Source organism: Mustela lutreola, chromosome 17, assembly GCF_030435805.1.
Source record: "Mustela lutreola isolate mMusLut2 chromosome 17, mMusLut2.pri, whole genome shotgun sequence".
Taxonomy (NCBI): Eukaryota; Metazoa; Chordata; class Mammalia; order Carnivora; family Mustelidae; genus Mustela; species Mustela lutreola.
Genome location: NC_081306.1, coordinates 2271717 through 2290306, shown reverse-complemented (window position 1 = coordinate 2290306; position 18590 = coordinate 2271717). Strand labels below are relative to the sequence as shown.

At 57.4% G+C, this 18590-nt stretch overlaps 1 protein-coding gene across 3 annotated transcripts in view; it reads right to left on the bottom strand.

Moving 5' to 3' along the window:
* Positions 1–18590, bottom strand: part of GTF3C1 (general transcription factor IIIC subunit 1) — a 68376-nt gene that overhangs the window by 28277 nt on the left and 21509 nt on the right. For 2 of the 3 annotated variants that reach the window (XM_059154772.1, XM_059154771.1), the window contains exons 7-15: positions 11387–11554; positions 9481–9596; positions 8143–8449; positions 7361–7578; positions 6860–6973; positions 5075–5211; positions 3966–4119; positions 1683–1786; positions 337–518 (exon numbers count right to left, since the gene is read on the bottom strand). In XM_059154772.1, coding sequence (XP_059010755.1) covers positions 337–518; positions 1683–1786; positions 3966–4119; positions 5075–5211; positions 6860–6973; positions 7361–7578; positions 8143–8449; positions 9481–9596; positions 11387–11554 — 1500 coding nt within the window. The remainder of the gene's footprint in view (positions 1–336; positions 519–1682; positions 1787–3965; positions 4120–5074; positions 5212–6859; positions 6974–7360; positions 7579–8142; positions 8450–9480; positions 9597–11386; positions 11555–18590) is intronic. The other variant, XM_059154773.1, reaches the window with a different exon arrangement.

The following is an 18590-nucleotide window of genomic DNA, read 5'->3' as shown; positions in this document are numbered from 1 at the left end:
TAGCTTAGTGAACATTCCAGCCCACAGACACTGAGCAGAACGAACTCACCTTTATGACTAACTCCTCATGTTAGGTACGACCTGGCACAGTTTCACCCAAGCCTCCTGACAGCCCTGTGAAGTATGCAGGGCAAGAAGCATGCCCACTGTGCAGATGGAGAAACTGAGGCCAGCGGCAGCCATGGTGCCAGCACCTCCATGACCCAGCTAGCGATTGAGACCTGCTTCTTCCAACCACAGCCCCATACCAGAACGTGGCACAGCAAGGGACTCAAACGTCGCCGTGCAGACACCCAGGGCGCGGTGCCAGACGCCCACGGGGAGCCGCTAGTTTACCTATAACAGGGCTGTAATTTTTGAGCTGGGTGATGCCCATCTTCTCATCGGTTCTCTTCACCCGTCCGCTTTCTGGTTTAGAGGAAGCATTCGGCTGAGAGTCTCCTGATCCGCTTGGACCCTCTGTTCCTTGACTTTCCTCTTCAACTTCTTGAGGTGCTGGCGGCTGGGGCACCTTCACCCTGCGGTTCAAATACAAGGTCAACAGCATGCCGGGGGGAGGACTGGGGAGGCGGACACGGTCCGCCCTCGGCAATTGGACGCAGCCACCGGACCCTGGAGTTTCCACCTCCGCTGCCTGTCGAAGGCAAGCAGATGATGTGAATGAAAAAAGTGTGTTGGGTCACTGGACATTCGGGAGTGACGGGCTGTGGGGACCTGCCGAGGGCACCCCACCTACTGGCCAGCTGCTACCTTGAAAGAAAGGTAGTCAATGTGCTGGGTCCTCGGACACTTTCAGAAATGCCAGAGACCTGGGGCGCCTGGGCGCAGCTCCATCCTCAAAGCATCCGACTCGTGACTGGCTCAGGTCATGATCGAAGGGTGGGGAGATCGAGCCCCGTGTCAGGCTCTGTGTAGCAGGCAGCCTGACAGAGATTCTCCTTCTCCCTCTGCCCCCTCACCCCTGCTTGCATGTTTTTAAAAAATACATTTAAAAAAAAAAAAAAGAAGAAGTGCTAGAGATCAGGAATTGATGCGAAATCCATCAGCAACCCAGTTCCAAGTACATAAGCCAAGGTCTGCGATCCCCATGGAACCCTGTGCCTGCCCATCGGCCACGTCCAGCTTAAGCTCAGCTAAGAATTTTCTTCCGGCCCTGAGCTTTCTCAGTCCGTGAGATAGTTTATGAACAAAATTAGAGAAGGCCTCAGAAAGGCAAGTAAGCTCACTGTGAGCCACCAGGAGACCGAGTGAGCTTCCTACTTCACAGGGCCTGTGAGTCAGAGTGCTCTGTCAACACCATTAGGCAGAGTGGAATGAAGAACGTTAGGCCACTTTTTCTTCCCCTTAAAAATCCAGAAATTGGGGGCACCTGAGTGGCTCAGTCAGTTAAACGTCTGCCTTTGGCTTAGGTCTGGGGATCCCAGAGTCTGGGGATCGAGCCTTGCTACAGGCTCCCTGCTCAATGGGGAGTCTGCTTCTCCCTCTCCCCTACTCCTCTGCTTATCAAGCTTGTGCTCTTTCTCTCTCAAATAAAATCTTAAAAAAAAAAAAAAATCCAGAAATTACTCCTAAACCCATGAATACACTGGTCTTGCCTGAGTATAAAGGGCAAAAGTGCTATGGGCAGGGACACAAAGACCAGACAGCTTGCCCGTCGATTTCTTTGGGGGGCCGCCACTTGCCTGTTTGCTGTGCTGGAATTGGAGATCCGGAAACGGACCTGCTCGATGGCACTTCTCACCAGCGGGTCATTCTGGTCCATGGACGGGTGCACGACCAGATCCACCTGCGGAGTGAGAGGTCAGAGTTTCCCAGAAGGGGGCAGGCGAAATGCAGAGGGAGCCCTAACTCTGCACCTCGCTTCTCGGTGGGTGCCACCTGTTCTCGTTAGCATTTCCAGGAGATGTCTGGGACCAAAATGAAAGGCCATTATGATTTCTGGCATCAAAATTCCTCGAGCTCCGCCACCAGAGACATGCTGCTCGGCTCAGGAGGAATGTCTGCCCTGGAAAGAGAGCCGGCCGCCTGGCAGTCCCCCGGCTGGGCTGTCCCGACCCCTGGCCTCTGCCGCTACCTGGTGGCCCGCTCCTGCTACCCCAGTGCAGCTATCTGAGAATTTCCCAGAGCCGCCCGCGAGTCCCGAGAGCTTCCATCTGGAAAAGGTAAGCAGCTTTCATTAATCCCCCCCTCGCTGAGAGTGCCATCGTGGGACTCCTGCCAGGCCCGCGTCTAAACCAACTGGCGGAGGATTTAGAGCTTCTTTTGTTCTCTTCCCTCTCCCAGGGTGCTGAAGCTGAACAGTTCCGGTGGTGACCACTGCACGCGTGTTATCTGGGGTGACAAAGGGAAGAGCTCGGTGGAGATGAGGAGGGTGCGAGGGTGGTGGCTGGGTGAGAGATGGGAGGCGTTCCGGCCACAGCCCCCGGAGAGCCAGGCCTTTCTTCCACCTCTGCTGCCGGCAGGACAGAGCAAGGTCAAGTCTCCTAGATGGATGGCTCTGGCCAGCAGGCCTCATGTGGACCGTGGCCCAAGGGGAGACGCAGCGGACGGCAGGGAATGCGGAGTAGCCCCAGAAGGGGGACCCTTCACCCGCGCCCTGCCAACTTTGTGGGGATTCTGCGAGGCTCTGGTGAGATGCAGTTGGGTAACACCTCGGAACGCTCACACGCACTGAGCAAACACAATGCATTCCCACTTCCCACGGGCAATGGCCCAGCGGCCGGCCCGCTCCCTGACGGCCCAGTGGGCAGGACGCAGGAGTGAAGACCAACGTGCCCTTGTGTCTGAGGTCTTGGATCTGTCTGCTTACGCCTGGCACTCTGGCCCACCCTCTCCCTCCACACCACCTGCTGGACACTAGGGCAGACAGGAGCTGGACACATGGCAGATTCCCGGGCCACTCCTGGACTGGGGGAGACTCTCTTGCCCTCATCACCGTCCTGAGAATTCTCCTTCTCCCCAGATGAGAAGGCCACCCACCCCCTCCTAAGTAACTGCTCAGAAATCTGAGGGGCTACAGCTGAGGGGTGGGGGCTTTGCCCTTCAATGAGAGAGCTCAACACAGGACCCCCTCCCCCCACCGCCTGCTCCAGGGGAGGACAGGCTGCCAGGGGTTGGGGGCAGAGGAAGAAGGACAAGGTCACGGGGACTGAGAGAGCAGACAGGAAAAGGGTGAGAGCTGCCCACCCAGAAGGGCAGAAACGGTGTAAGTCATTTCTCACGCAGCTCTGTTTCTCACACTTCAAACCAAAAAATAAGATAAAGTAAAAAAGCAGAGATGACCTTGCCAGCTTATTAAGGAAACGCCACATCAAAGCACAGTTTTCTTAAGGAAGAGATTTACGACGCAGCCACAAAAAAAGGGTCAGGCAATTCCCAGTGCCTGCCCCCGCAGCACCGGCCCTCTGTCTCTGGGCCCGGTGGGGCTCTCTCCAATTACTCTGACCCTGAAAACTCTACGCCTTAAGACACATGCAGAGCTGTGAGCTCCAGTTGCTAAGGGAATGGCCCCCAACTTTAAATTTCATAGAAACGGATAAACTCAAGACAGATCCACGGGTGCTCAGGGCATCCTGAGTGACCACCGGCACTTCCTTGGGGGATAGCTCCTCGCATCTCCATGGAAATCATTCTTGGTGCCCTAGTCTACACCTTCCTCGGCTAGAGTCTCCACCAGCAGGCTCTGCCCGACTCTGATGGGTCACTCAGGGTGGGCCTGGGCGCCGGACCCCTGCTCTTGGGCGCACACATGCGGCCCCAAGGTCCAAGCACATTATCCTGCCTTTGCGTTTCCAGCCTCCCCAGGAAGCCGGCAAGGCCCCTGCTCCCCAGATGAGGAGGCACAACGCGCGACTGAGTTACTGGCAGCAAGGGAACAAGTGAAATCGGACGAGGGCAAGAGAAGCCCGACAAGGAAGCCTCCGAGAGCAGGAGGCCGGCATGGGGGGCGCCAGGGGAGCCTGCACCTTCTTCTTGATGCCGTCCTGGATGACCGTGGTACGGTACAGCCTCAGGAGGCCCTCCTCGGACAGGTTGCGCACCAGGCGGACGATGGACTTCTTACAGCACTTGGTGGACACGCCTTCTTGCTTCTCCTGATCCATGATCATTTTCTGGATTCTGGGGTGTCACACAAAAAGAGGTTAGTATTCCCAACAATCTCATCCCGAGGCGGCTCAAGAGAAGCCGGCACTCACGGCAGCTTCCCGTGCTGAGCCTTTCCCCGGGGGAACTAATGGGAGCTCGTGATTCCTGAGGATGACTCGAGGGGGCGGGGGGACCCTCAATGCCGTGATGGAGATCTGTCTTCACCCTGTCTCCATGCTCACTTAACTCCCAGACCAGGCTCCTGCAGTCGACCCTCAGGTCCGCAGCTCTTTCTGATTCCTCTCCTTGTGCAACCACCCCCTAGATCTCACGGAGGGGCTGCAGGGACATTTCCAGATCACGGATAACTGAAGGGCAGGGCCAGCAGGACGTGAGGAAGGCCCAGCCGAACCTCTCCTGGCACAGAGGTGGGGACGAGGCCTCAGAGAATTAGGATGAGGCCCACAGGCCAAGGGCAAGGCTCCTTCTAATTGAGCGGCTCTGACGCTGGTGCCTCAGAAGACAGAGGTGGCCGGGAAGCGGTGGTGATGGTGGGTTAGAAGGACCCCCCACGGGGCACGGGGCCCTACGCGCACAGAGCCAGCCTAGACACACATGCTCTACCTACATCTCTATTTCTGCTTTCACATCCGACCGTATTTGAGCCAAACATTCCACGCAGAACTAAGAAGAGTTAGTTAGCTGACGTTACTGGTTGTCCAAGTTTCTTCTCTAAGGAAAGAGAAGGGCCCGGCACCTCCCCCACCTTCCGCTTCTCGCTCCCTCAATCTCCCTGTCTAGGGCCTCGACGCTCCTCAGCGTCTACACTTTCTGAATCACCCGAACAAGTGCTAAGCCCTCCCTCCTACATGGGGCAGCTAGGGGAATCTTCTGACTCAGAAGCTGCTCGGTCATTTCCGTGACTTGTGACAGCCAGCTGGCCTGAGATGCACAGTGAGCACAGACAGACGGACAGACGGCCCCTTACGTGAACAAGCTCTCGATTAAGCGCAGGTTGGTGACCGCTTCTATGATCAGGTTCCTGCGTTTGAGCAGCCGGTAAGTTTCGTGGGGTTTGTCTTGGCCCGGGCCATGCTTCCCCGTCTTCTGGGAACCGCCGCTCTCCTAGAACAGGGACCGAGAGAGTGAGAACACACGGGCTCGGTGCGGTCGGGGGCCAGACACCATCCCCGCGGGCGCGCTCTGCCTCTTTTGGCAGTTTCTACGCCCACGTTTCAGGAAGGAAAAGTCAAGAGGACCATGTGTCTCTGGGAATATCGGACAGAAGCAGGGGTGGGCTGGGTTCATGCAGGTGCCCCTCGTACGTTAGGATGTGTGCCAAAGGACAGACAAGGGGAGCAGAGAAGCGCTCTTTCCCGTTCCTGCTGAAATGCCCACGGTCCTCTTCCCGGCTCCGGCCTTCTAAGAGTTTCCGTGAACTCGCTCCATGTGCACTTGGAGCAGATTTGTTCAAGCCCCTGCGTGTCCCAGGAAGGGAGGGGAAATCCTGACTCCAGCATACTTCCTGCACATCACTTGGCACAAATGAGCACCCCATGGCGGCCCAGGGCCCCTGCGCAGGACGCCCTCCTCACTCAGAGCGGCGCTTTCCGGAGAATGAAAAGAGCCAGCCCCCGATCACTTCCCTGCCGAGGGCCGGGGTGCTTCAGGAGAGGCACGGTTCTTTCCCGAAGGGGGATCAGCTCAAAAGGGTTCAAGATTCAAGAAGAGGCTCGGGAGAGAGACCTCTATGCTCTCTCGCATCGAAGCAAACATTCTGGAGGGGAACCGCATGAGCAGCACGGCCACTGCCAGGGCGGGGGATCGGCGGCTGGAGAGCAAGGTGAAGACATGCTTGGCCCACGGCCCTCCAGATACGGCCTTCACGCCCTCTTCTCGGCCCACGACAGAAAGGAGGACAGCATTCCTCTGTTACTTAGGGAGCCGATTTCTAAAAGGCAGAGAAAGAGCTGAGCCAGGTGGCAAGCGGGGGAATTCTAGGACCTGGAGGAAGCGTGCGTGCACTGGAGACATGTGAGCCTGAGCAGAAGGTGCCGTGGGGGTGGGGGTGGGGGAGTGGGGAGCAAGGCAGACCCTCCAGAACCTGCTGGCATCCACCTGCTGGCAGGTTTTTTCAGTGCAACACAGTCCCAACCGGGACTTCAGAAGTTATGCCACCCAAAGATGAGGAAAGGCCTACGAGTTTCTGGAAAAATCCATAGAAAACCTTTGCAACCCCATGCTTCATTGCTTCTGCCGTAAGGCTTGGGCCAAAAGCACAGGCCTCCACGCCAGCAAGGGAGAAGCAAGGGGGGAGCTGCACACACGTGGGTTCTGGTCCCTACTTTGCATCCATCAAGCAGGCAAGTCACTCACTCCCCAGAGGCCTCCCGGGTCTCGTCCTGGCCGAGACCCAACATCGACCTCACGGAGTGTCGTGAGGCCTCAGCAAAAGAGCAGAACAGCCTTGAAAGCCACCCGGATCCCAGCCATGCCCAGCGCAGGCTGCCTCGCCCTGACGCTGTGCTGCTGAGGCCAGGAGGCGCCCCTGGTGGGATCCGGCGAGGCACGTTCAAGTGACAAAGGACGGCCTAAGGTGAACTGAATCACATCACGAGAGCCGCGCTCCTGTGTCAATTGCCTTTTTAATCTTTCTAATTAGGCTGATGAAAAGCATTTGATTCTACTGCGTCCTTAACGCCGCGACCACCAACAGCATCTGGCCAGAACGTACTGAACAGTTTCGGTTTTCCTTTATCTATTTTATAATTACCTTCCGCTCGCGGCCAGTGATACCGGCCTTCCAGCTAAGGCAGGGCTTCTCAGCGCCGGCACTGCTGACGTCTGGGGCTGGGTAAGTCTCTCCTGTGGGCTGGCCTCGCACATTCTAGGAGATTAAGCAGCAGTCCCTGGCCTCACCTACCAGACGCCGGGGGCCCTGCTCCCCGAGCTGTGACCAGCAAAAATGCCTCGTCCAGACATGTCAGATGTCCCCTGGGAGGCTAAACCAGCCGAGAGCGGGAAGAACTGCTCATCTAAACAACTTTTCCTTCCAAAATAAATTTAAATAAAAAGAGTAAGTTGTTGGACACGAAAACGCTGTGTCAACAGCAGTGCCGGCTTGCTGGCCGGGCGGAGAGGCGCACCAGGCGACCGTGAGCCGCGCAGTGCTCGTATCATTACTGATTCTGCTGTTGTTGCCGTGATTCTCAGGCGCAAACCTGGGAAGGCCAAGGGCCACCTGCCCCCGGCGCCCCCCACCGTGAGCGCTCACCTTCGGGTTTTCGTGCCTGACCTCTTCGATCACGGTTATGTCGCCGCTGCTGTTCTTCATGCTGCGGGAGCTGAAGGACACGCCAGGCTCTGAGGAGGAGCTGGTGTCCTGAAGGCTGTCCCGGCTCGCAGAGCTCTGGCAGGGTTGCTCCTCAGCCACCCCTAGGGAGGAAGGCAGCTGCTTCTTCGGGGGGTGGAGGTTTCCGACTTTCCAGCCGCCTGCAGTGAGGGGGTGGTGGGGAGCACGACTGAACTGCGGCCCCCTCGAGGGACAGAGAAGGGCACGTCTGCTCGGCAGCCGGACCAGCCCCCTGCAGGCCCAGGATTCCATGGGGCTGGCTGGAGGACTCAGGTACATGCCTCCCCGCCGCCCCACGACCCTGCTCAGCTGGATGCCAGACTCCACCCTGCACGTGTTTCCGAAAGTTCTAACTGAGCTAAACACTTGAGGGGGCCTCAGATGGCTGGAGGAAGGGGACAGAGGAAGCTGAGTGGACCCCTCCCTTTACTAGTGACAACGCAACAGAGAGACTGAAAGCGGCTAAGGAGAACTGACTCGCCAGCAGCCAGGAGACACACTACGTGATCATCTCCTCCGAACTGACGGACTGCGAGATCCCGTGACACCAACAGGTCCCCAGTCAGGACGGCACCAAGGAGAGCCTCGGGTGTCCGCTAAACTGAACGGGCTGTTTTCTGAAGATCGCCAGAAGCTCAGACGGAGGGCACACGTGTCCCCCAGCCTTGCCCGCCCTCCCCCCCACCCCGAGGGCACCCCCTTACCCTTCGCCGAGGCAGAGTGGTGAGGCCGGGCCGCGAGACCGGCGCTGGAGCAGGACTTCCCGTCACTCTGGGGTCCTCTGCCTTTCCTCTTGCGGCCGCCCTCCTCCTCGCTCTCGGACTCGGACAGGAAGGCGTCCTCCCCTTCAGGCACGAGTGACTCCTCCTGCACCGAGGCCAGGCTCACGGTGGTCAGCAGCTGGCTCCGGGCTTTCTCCCTTTTGTACTGTCGGCTCAGATCGCTCTCTTCTGCAAACACGCAGGAGATGTACTTGGTGGTGCGCTGACGCCCCTCGTCCTCCATGAACCCCTGGAAGGGATGAGATGTGTTCAGTCACAGCCGGAGGGAGCGAAAATACTCACGCACGTGGGTGCGCTAGGGGCTGGAAGGGCTGCTTCCTGATCTTTCCTGCACCTGCTCTGTCACCGCCCGGGCCCCGCACTGGCCCCACGGACGTTCCCTCCCTCTCAGCTGCTGCTTCCACAGGCCTGTTGGAGATGGTTTTCCCCCACTGCCATCCTGGACGTGCATCTGCTCCATGGGACCATGAGCTCCCGGAGGGCAGGGTCCTAATTTGGCCCTCCCTACCTCCCCAGTGCCCGGCATAGGACTAGGCCCACAGGAGATGGTTTGGGAGCACTGAGTGTTAGCCATGCAGGGTTCGAGGGTTCAGAAATGTTATCACGGACTGGAGGTCACCAGCTCCACGTGGTCTCTGCCTTGGGGATGGAGAATGAGGCCATCACCTACCCACACTCATTCTCATCTTCCAGAACAGGGGAAAAGGGGCTCCCCCGGGCCCTTAACGGTAGGAAGAGCAACATCATCTATATGCCAAGCTCATGCCGAGGCACACGTCACGCGTTCTGCAATCATCAGCTCGACTGTAATCATGCCTTCCAGCAAAACGGTCCAAATATTGGCAAGAAGAGAGGGAATGACAGGGCCGGAGTGCGGGCGGATTCCTAAAGGGGACCAGCAGGCACATACGGTCGGCCGACCTACTGCCCCTAGGAGCCAGTCAGATGGCGAGAGCGCGGGTGGCCTGAGTGGGGGCCAGGGCTCCTGGACAGCACCTGCTTTGACTGAAGGGGCTGAAAGAGGTTAGCCAGCCTCCTCGGAGCCTCCACACGGCTATGCCCCCTACGCGGCCCGTCTCCTTCTGACTTTTCAGGGCTGAAGGCTCATTCTGTTCTTAAATGGGAAACCAGCAACCACCAGCGTCAGGGAGTGGCCTGCAGGCAGCCACCTGCGGCTGAGACGGGCTGAGACAGCCCTGGGCTAGCACACCCCGCCTGCGGCCAGACACAATGAAGCGGGCACGTGACTCGCCATGTTACCTTGACAACCTTGAACCTCTGAAGAAGACGACACAGCATTCTGGCTTCCAGCTTTCCCACGTTCATAGCCACTCGGATTTCAGCTTGGGAAATGCCTTTCGTGCCTCTGCGCTCAACTGTGGGAAATGAAAATGTGTGAGCCGCAGCCTCTGCGAGGGCGCCCGCCCACACAAGGCCAAGTCCGTCCCGCCGCCTCGGGAAGCACAGGCTCGTCCAAGTGCTGAACCAACATGCAGAATAAAATATCCCCATTCTCCCTCCCCGGCCAAGAGCCTCTGAGCCCTCCTTCCAAAACGCTTCAATGCAGCCTTCTCCCCTTGGAGCCATAAATGCCAAGTGGCCGGCTGTGGGTGCACTTGGCTCCAGGCGACCTCGCTTTTGCCCGGCAGCAGGGAGCTCACTCTTTCACATGGACTTTTCCAGATCCATGAAACCGATTCTTTCTTTCTTTCTTCTTCTTCTTTTTTTAATTGTTTTAAATTAAGAACTTTTTCCATTTCCCTGGCCTTCTGGGCAGACTCAGATGCATTCTGAACACCTCAACCAGCAGTGTCCCGTAATGCCAGTGGGGGCGGAGGGGGGCAGAGTGCTGCAGGGCCCCGCAGTAAGCGAGCGGCCAGCGACTGTGCTTTATCATCTGCTCCGTCTACTTTGTCAGCTCCTGGCCCGCTACATGCTGTCACTGTCTGTGCCTCCGAGAAGCCCTGTGGAATCTACTCAGTGGCTCTGGGACTGGGAACTCCATGATGGAGCCTGGCAGGCGTCGGGGCAGGGGTGCCCCCCGCCCCCGGTAAAGTACATGAACCACAGGGCAGGCTTGCCGGCAAAGGTGTGTGTTCAGAAATAGTTGCCCCTTTACTTCCTCCTACGGTGGGCACCTGAGGCTGCCAGGTACGAGCCATCTAGACAAAGGAGGGCTTGCAGCCTTGAACTCACACAAAAATCAACATCGGCACGAAAGGGAGGGGCGCCTGGGTGGCTCAGTTAGTTGAGCATCGGACTCTTAATTTCGGCTCCAGTCATGATCTCAGGGTCATGAGATCGAGCCCCACGTTGGGGTCCACGCAGGGCATGGAGCCTGCTTGAGATTCTCCCTCTCCCTCTGCCCCATCTCCCCCCACCCAGCCAAGGGCACACTTACGCTTTCTTTCACCAAAAGAATCAGAAGAGGGGACTAGGATGTGTTACTACCTGCTCAAAGCTGGCCTAAGAAGGTTGAGGATAGCTTTTCCCAAAACATGTTCTGAGGAACCCATTTGGAGGGATATTAAGAGTTGATTTAAAAAAATGCCAAAAAGCCCCTCAGAATGTCTGTGCTGATTCCCCGGCATTGCTTTGTACTGGCTGCCAACTTGCATTCTGTGGCCACCGTGCCTCCTCCCCTGTGCTCCTCCCCATGGGGACCTGGGGCCACCCCGTCTACGGCTCTTGGTCACTGGTGTCTTACGTGGATTCCAGGGAATCCAGGGGAAGGGCGAAGAGTGGGGAGAGATGCTTTTCTCCCCGCTCCTCACCAAACTCTGAGCCTGCAATAAGTCTAGATAGATCTCAGAAGACGCGAGCTAGCTCTTGAATGTCTGCGTTAGAGTATTAAGGGCTCAGCTTCTTCGTGCCTTCCACGGAGGGCCCCGCTCTGACGTCCTATTTCTGCTCCTCCTCAGCCCCACTCATGTGCTGGGTGCAGAGCATCCCCAGAGCACAGATGTGGGAACGGAGGCTCAGGACCTTGCTGCCGTCCTACAGAGCAACTACTCACACTCAGATCCGACCCAAAGCCTGACCCTTCCGGGGAACCGCGGGGCTCCCTGCCGCTGCCCAGTCTCAACCACACGCCCTCTCCTTCGCGAGCCCTGGTCTGCGGTGCGTGGGACCCATACGCCAGCAGGCACGCGCGCAGGGGACCTACTGAGTTCGTAGGTCTGCGTGAGCATGTCCCGCTCGTACACAATGTCCACTGGGGGCACTCCCTTGGAGATGACCTCCTCGTCCTCATCGTCGTCCTGGTCATGGTCGTCCTCGACCTTCCGTTTGAATTCCTTCAGCAGCCTGAGGCAGCGCACCATGACATCCGTCCCTAGGAACGCAACACGGCATGGTTTCCAGCAAAGAGCAGAACACTGCTGGTGGCGGGGGCAAGGGATAGCGGGTAGGGTACACAGCGGAGACAGAGACCCAGAGAAAGGATCAAGTTCAGAATATTGAAAATAGCACGTCCTGGGGCACGAGACCTGAATGTGTCCTCCACAGAACCGTGTTTTGTGCCCTATAATCAGTAAACAAGGAAATGCAAATGAGAGGAATAATGAGGCACTGTGTCAGTCCTATCAAGCAAACAACGGACTTCTCCTGCTCAAGGCAAGCTCTGTGACAAGGGGCAAGTCTGCCTGTCCACGCCAGCTACCCAGCACTGGCACCTGGCACACGAACAGCATTCTGAAAGGGGAGACCCACTGCCAGTAAGTTGCAGCAGCACTGTGGATGCGTTCTAGAACCCTCTGAGGGCACTGCTGGAAGGCTTTCACCAAAGATGCCAAGAGTGGGAATTTATTCCAAGAAAACTCCAGGAGGAGGCAAAAGCTGCCAGCCCGAAGAGGTCCACACAACACCGTGCACTAGCTTTCTGGAACCACACGAACAAGGAGGGACTGAGCGGTGGGGTGCGGGCCAGCGCGGCCCTTCAGACACGCACGGTGTGCCACACCCAACCCACACAAGCACCACGCGAGAGAAGCAGCCAGCTTGGGCATGGCCATCCCGAGAGAAGTTGCAAGGGAGAGCAAAAACATCTCAACACTTCACTGGTATGAACTCACTCGTGTGATCCTGACAGTCTCAGGAGGCATTTTACAGACGGGGAAACTGAGGTACAGAGGGTGACATGACTTGCCCACGCTCTCTAGAGCTTGTAAGCAGCGGGGGCAAAGGTACTCGGGCAGGGTCACAGGTCTCCACTGTGGAAGAAATGATCCCGCACCAGGAGGTCCTGGGACAGAGGAGTGCGGGGGCAGAAGAAGGGCCCCTCGAGGGTGGCCATGCCCTGCTACCTGGAACCTGTGAAAACGTGACCCTGTCTGGAAGAGGGACTTGTGGGCATGAGTGAGTTAAGGCTTTTCGCTGTGGGGGTGGTCTCGGTCCGGGGAATCCGGGTGGGCCAACGTCAGAGTCCTCAGAGAGGGAGGCAGGAGCATCAGAGCGAGTGGAGGATGCCAGGCCGCGGGCTTTGAAGAGGGAGAGAGAAGCAGCCAAGGCAGGCAGGGGCCCTGTAGACACCGGAGATGGCCAGGAAGCGGGTTCTCTGAGAGCCTGCTGAAGGAGTAAAGCCCTGCCGACATCACGGGTTTAGCCCTAGGACACCCATCTCAGACTTCTGGAACTCTGAAATCATAAAGCCGCGTCATTTGTAGTCACTAAGTCTGCAGTAGCGGTTAGCACGGGGATGCGGACGGTTTCTCCACCCGGACACCAAGGGGTATAATCCAGGTACCAGTGCCAAGTGGGGTACAATAAAGCTGGTCTCTGTTTCCCAGCCATCTTGCGCAGGAGCTGTGGCCCCCGAGGGCCTTCCCCTGGATGGGAATGCTCACACTGAGCACTGCAGACTGACCTCTGAGCAAGGTCCGGTACGACACCCCAAGTGGGGAAGGGCGGTCTCATGGGAGGGCAGAGCATGCGGACTGCAGGTGAAATTCACAAACAGCAACGCGTCGCAGGCCCCGAAATCATCCGACTAACCCTCGGAGCAGGGTCCGGCCAAGGCCGATCTACCAGAACCTCCTAGAAGCAGGCCTGGGGCAAATGGTCACAGAAGTGTGGGAAGCCTCAGGCACCGGTCTGGTGCAATTTGCCTGCACTCCTCACGGTGAGAGCAGTCCCCACCCCCCCACCCCCCGTTCCGTGATTTTTCGAGAGAAGAAACATGACGTCACAGCACTGGCTTCCTCACGCCTTTGCTCCCCCGACGCCTGCCCGGCCTCTCAGGTTTTCCCGCTTCCCAGGGCGCTGCCCTTTGCTTGGGGTTCGGGCCCTGCTCTCTCCATTTCTCCCTCTCCAGATGAAGTCTAAAGGAATGGGGAGGGGAGGCACAGTGATGAGGGGGAGACTTGGGCCTGTCTGTGTGGGTGAAAATTATTTCAAGGCTCAAGTGACCACAGAATTGGATGTCGCACTGGTATTTCCTTCTCGGAGTGAGCACACCCAGCAGACACACACACAGGCAGAACAGCGACCACCAGGTCATTCCCCACTCGGTCTTCCCCGCTGTGCTCTACCCAAGGCCCTCCCAGGCCTCTCAGCCCCCAGGGGCCCCTCTTGCCCCTCAGACAGCGCTCCTAGAGCGACCACCCGCTCCCAACGTCAGAACTGTTCCCATCGCTTGAATACACGCAGCGCGCCAGACACCGATGGAAGCTCTCCGTGTTTCATACAAGCTGGTCCTCCCCGCGGCCCGAGCAGGTGGCCGCTACCATCCCGTGTCCCACTTGAGGATACCGGGAGCTGAGGCATTTGCCCAAACTCCCGCTCCTCAGCAAGGGAGAAGAAGCTGGGATTTACCAGGCTGTCTGTCTCCCGAGCCCAGGTCCCCAACCATGGACAACATATAGCCCCGAACGCAGAGGCATCCGTGTGACTGAGCACAGCTGGTGACCTGGGGCCGGGGATGCAGGCTTCTGCGGAGGCGGTGGCCCGGGGCAGCACGTAGGGGACACAGACCGGCACCGCTCACCAAAGCCAGGTGTTCTTTCTCGCACCCCGTTTTAGCTTCCTTACGGGCTGAACTGGCCAAGGAGAGATACACGGGGCGGCGTGGACATCAGCCCAGGGGGCGGCGGCGAATGGCCACGACAAACTCGTGGGTCAGAGGGGCGAGGAAGGAAGCCCCCCTTGGCCTTCCCAGCGTTTGCACCTCATAGCAGCGTCAGGTCAGCACCTGAGCTCCCCTCTGCTCCGACAGCACGCGATGCCTGTCCCGTCACAGCCTCAGCACGGCCTCGTCCCAAAGGCCCCGCCGCTGCCTCTGCTGCCTGCCAGGATGGCCAGACCTTCAGGGGAGCACTGGGGGGAAGCGGGGCTCCAGGGTCAGGTGGACACAGGGCATCTCAGCTCTACGACCACTCGTTTTGGAGACTCTGGGGAAGTGAGCAGAGTTCCTTGCATTCCAATTAACAAAGCGAGAGGCCGGTGTTCTCCACCTCATGCCCAGGGGACACCCATGCAGAGGCTGGCACAGAGCAGTCAGCTGGCCCGAGAAGCGGGCACGTGCCCTGACCCTTAGATGGCACAGTCTGAAGCTGAGGGCCTCTAGAAACCCCACTGCACAGGCGAGTCTCCAGCATACTTCCAACGGAGGGTTTGGCTCAAGCCACTCAGACTGGGCTCAGCACGAGGCCGCTGTGCTTCCAGAAGGCCAGGCAGGACGCATCCTGGCAGGATGGCTGCTGGCGGGTTAGGGGCCATGGGTCTGCAGCTCTAGCCATCCCATCCAGCATGGCTGATTTCCCTGCCACGAGTCCCAATAGCACTGACTTTCTTCTAGAGCCTTCAGACAAGGAAATCCCAATCATTTAACCAAGCTAAGGAGAATGTCTAGCCTCGTGGGGTTATAGGGAGAGTTGTTAAGACCTGAGGCCAGTGGAGGAGGCAACACCGGGTAGTCTGTGGCTCACGGCTCCAAGGAGCCACTGGGAATTCGTTAACGCCAGCCTTCCATACCTTTCCCATGGCTCTGGAAGTTTACCAGCCCCAGAATTCCAATTTTTATTCTTGGGATCCCTTCAGCTCCTATTTGGCTATTTTTAAGGCAATTTAAAGAGCCTGTTCCAGACTGCAAGTCAGCAAAAGCCGAAGCAGAAGGGGCCGGAGCGAGACCCCAGGCAGCACACACCCACAGGGCAAACGGAGCCCACAGGTCTGTCTGAACGCCCACCCTGACGACCAGCCACGCTTCCTGGAGGAGTCACAGGCCTATTAATGGCACCCACGGACGCCTGGGCATAGGGCTTACTTCTCAGGAACAAAAGGCAAGACAGAACCAGCCAGATCACTGCACTCAAGCGTTTTAAAGGTAGAGTGTGCATTGATGTCCACAGTTCCACACGAATCAAGCACACAGTTCTGTTGTGCCAAAGATGCCGGATGGGCTTACCGTGGCACGAAGGAAGAACGGCTTCGTTTCCATACTATGAAGAGCCGCAAAGAAGGGAAGGGGTGAATCCTCCCTGAGAACCCAGGGTGTGGCAGGTGATTTCAGAATCAGTTTAATCACCGTGCGGATTCTGCATAGAGCACCTGCCATTTTACGAGAAAGGAAAACAGGCTCAGAGGGTTGATGTGGCCTAATGGATGTCCTGGACCTAGAAAGTGGCCCTCCTCCCACACTGGCTGGGCTTGCAGCTTCCAGGTTCTATTGGAAAACACCCTTCTCTGTAAAGGGACATCCTGAGCGGGCGTAAAGGGGACCCACAGCCCGTGTTTCTCACACTCCCAGCCAAGAGCTCACCTGGCCACCTAGCAGACCGGTGCGCTTAACCTGACGAACCCAGGAGAAAGCAAAAACGAGATGGGAACAAATGAGCGCCATGCCAGCTTTGCTCTTAAGTCACCCATGAAGGGACAGTCCTACTGGTGAGCCAGGGACAGGTTATGTAAATTCAGTTTTACTCCTGTCCTGCTACCCCCGCCCCGCACACCCCTAGATGGGCCTGGGGTTGCCAGTGCTAGGTAGTCTGGAAACTGAACCGAGAAACCAGCGCATGGGACAGTCTACGGAGGTAAGGGCTTTGGGTAACTGCTGGACACAGAATTCAAGGGCTGCACTCCGAATGAGGGAGGCTGCTGCAGCCCAGGCACCAGAGTGATAGAATTGGTTAGAAATCTGGGCTCTGGGGACCCCTGGGTGGCACAGTTGGTTTGCTTAGGTCATGATCCCTGGGCTGAGATGGAGCCCCGCGTCGGGCTAAGCGTTTGGAGCCTCCGTTTTTTTCCTCTGTAAAATGGGCATAATCGTAACAGCGTGGCTGAACTAACCCGCAGGGAAGGACCTGGGAGTGAATGCAGGTAAGCGCTCAGCCTCACGAACTGCGCACTACCCGCCGCGTGATTACAGGGAAAGGAGCCAGGAGTGCTGGGAAACGAGGTGGCCCGTGGAGCTAGGCAGGGGAAGGCGAGAGGGAAGACCCCGGAGGCGGATGCTAGAGGGCACCCCGAACTGTCTAGGCAGACATGGGCGAAGGCCGGCGGCAGGGCAGGGATGAAGGGGAAGGCTGGCTGCGTGAGGTCTAGAGGCCAAGCAATGCCGCTCGTTATTTTGTATCTTGTGGCCCTGCTTGCCTTTATTCTGCAGGCACGTTTTGGTAATCTCTGCGGTGGATGAGGGAGAGGGACCGGAGAGACCGGCAGGGGAGCCCACATCTTCGGACTCTCCTGCCCTGGACGGCTGTCCTAGGCTGGTCCTGTCTTCAGCCCCTGCCACTGCTCTGGCCCCAGACGCTCGCCCACCAGCCACCACGGCCCGTGAGTTCAGCCCCTGCCCTCTCTTAGGGAGGCAGCCAAGGGCCCTGGTTAGAGACTCACACATTCTGTGCTCAAACCTCCACACTGGCTCTGCCTCGTTCTACGGCCCGAGGCAAGGGATATGTGCGCGGGCTTTCTCATCAGCGGAGGGAAGGAAAGAAAAGCACCCACATGATGGGGTGGCCATCAAGGATCCGAATCGAGCACCAACACTTGGCACAGAGCCTGGCATAATCTATGGATGGCTTTTCCACCTCTCCCTGGGCTCCAAGACTGTCCACAAATGGGACAACAGAATGGAAGAATGTCCCCGGGTGCCTTCCTCTTTCCACGGCCCAAGAAAAGTTGATGGAGCCGAAGTTCCCCGTGCTAACCGAGCAAGGTGACAAGGAGGCTGACAAACCATGTCCATAGAAGAGGACTTGCAAGCTTTAGGACACTGGGAAAACGCTCTTAGCTGGTGACGAGTTCCAGAGCCCCCATTGAACACCCAGGGCAAGAACCACCTCCCAAGCCCTTTGGGCTAAGTCAGGGATGGACCCATTTAGGTCCCCGGAGGTTCTCAGAGACCCACTGAAGGAAAAGTGCTGGTGGAAACCATGCTGGGCTGGGCATGACCGCAGTGGACCTTTCTTGAGGGCTGTGAGCAGGCACCAGTTAAGAATGGAGTGGCACCCAGCACGGACACATCTGTCACTCACTGGCCTCCCAGCCAACCTGTGGCCAGCCAGTCCCCTCTGTGACCAGGCACGTGCTCACACGTCCCTGCCCTCGCCTCTTCCGAGCCTGGAGAGCAATCTTGCCAGCCCCTCCCCACCATCAGCCCTGTGTGCGGCACACTTATTGCCACATGCCCCCGTCACACTCTGCAGACTAGTCCTGCGGCCCCTCACCACCTGCCCCCGCCACCCACAGCACGGCTGGGACAGGCGCACAGGAGCCGCGAGGGAAGGACTATTTCCCACCAAGGTCACAGTCCCCAGGTGCTGAGCCCCTTCTCGAGAGGGAGGGCTGCTCGGGGCTCAGCTTGACCTGACCCAAGGTCCGGAATGAACGCCACGGAGGATCTTACTCCGTATTCCACCTTTCAGGCGCTTGCCTCTAGTCGTTTTTGTTTTTTTTTTAATATTAAAATGTCTGTTTCTTTTATCTGTCTTAAATATTGAGAGTAATTACCCTTCCTTTTTGAGCTGGCATCCTTTAGTCAACGTTGCCACTTTTAACCGAGAGATCTTCCTATTTTAACTATTTTACTGGTTCCACCACCGGGCCCTTCCCCCCGCCCCATGCCACTAATTTCCTAAGCTTTAAACTCTGCTCCTGACGATCTTTTCCTATCCTTTTCACGTTTATGTTCACCCTTTATCCTTTCTGTGTTTCTGATCTTCATTCTTTTTAATTCCGCTCTCCTGGTTTCAAAGCTCTTTTAAACCTTTATCTTTATTTTATTGTGTTTTAATCCTTCTCGATATGGCTTATTTCTCTTTTTCCTTAGCTTGTATACTTTAATCCCACTATAACTTTTCAAAAGTCGCTTTGTGCCACTTTTTAATGATCTTAATTGAGTTTGCTGCACCCGTTACAAGTGTTTCTTGCTGTTC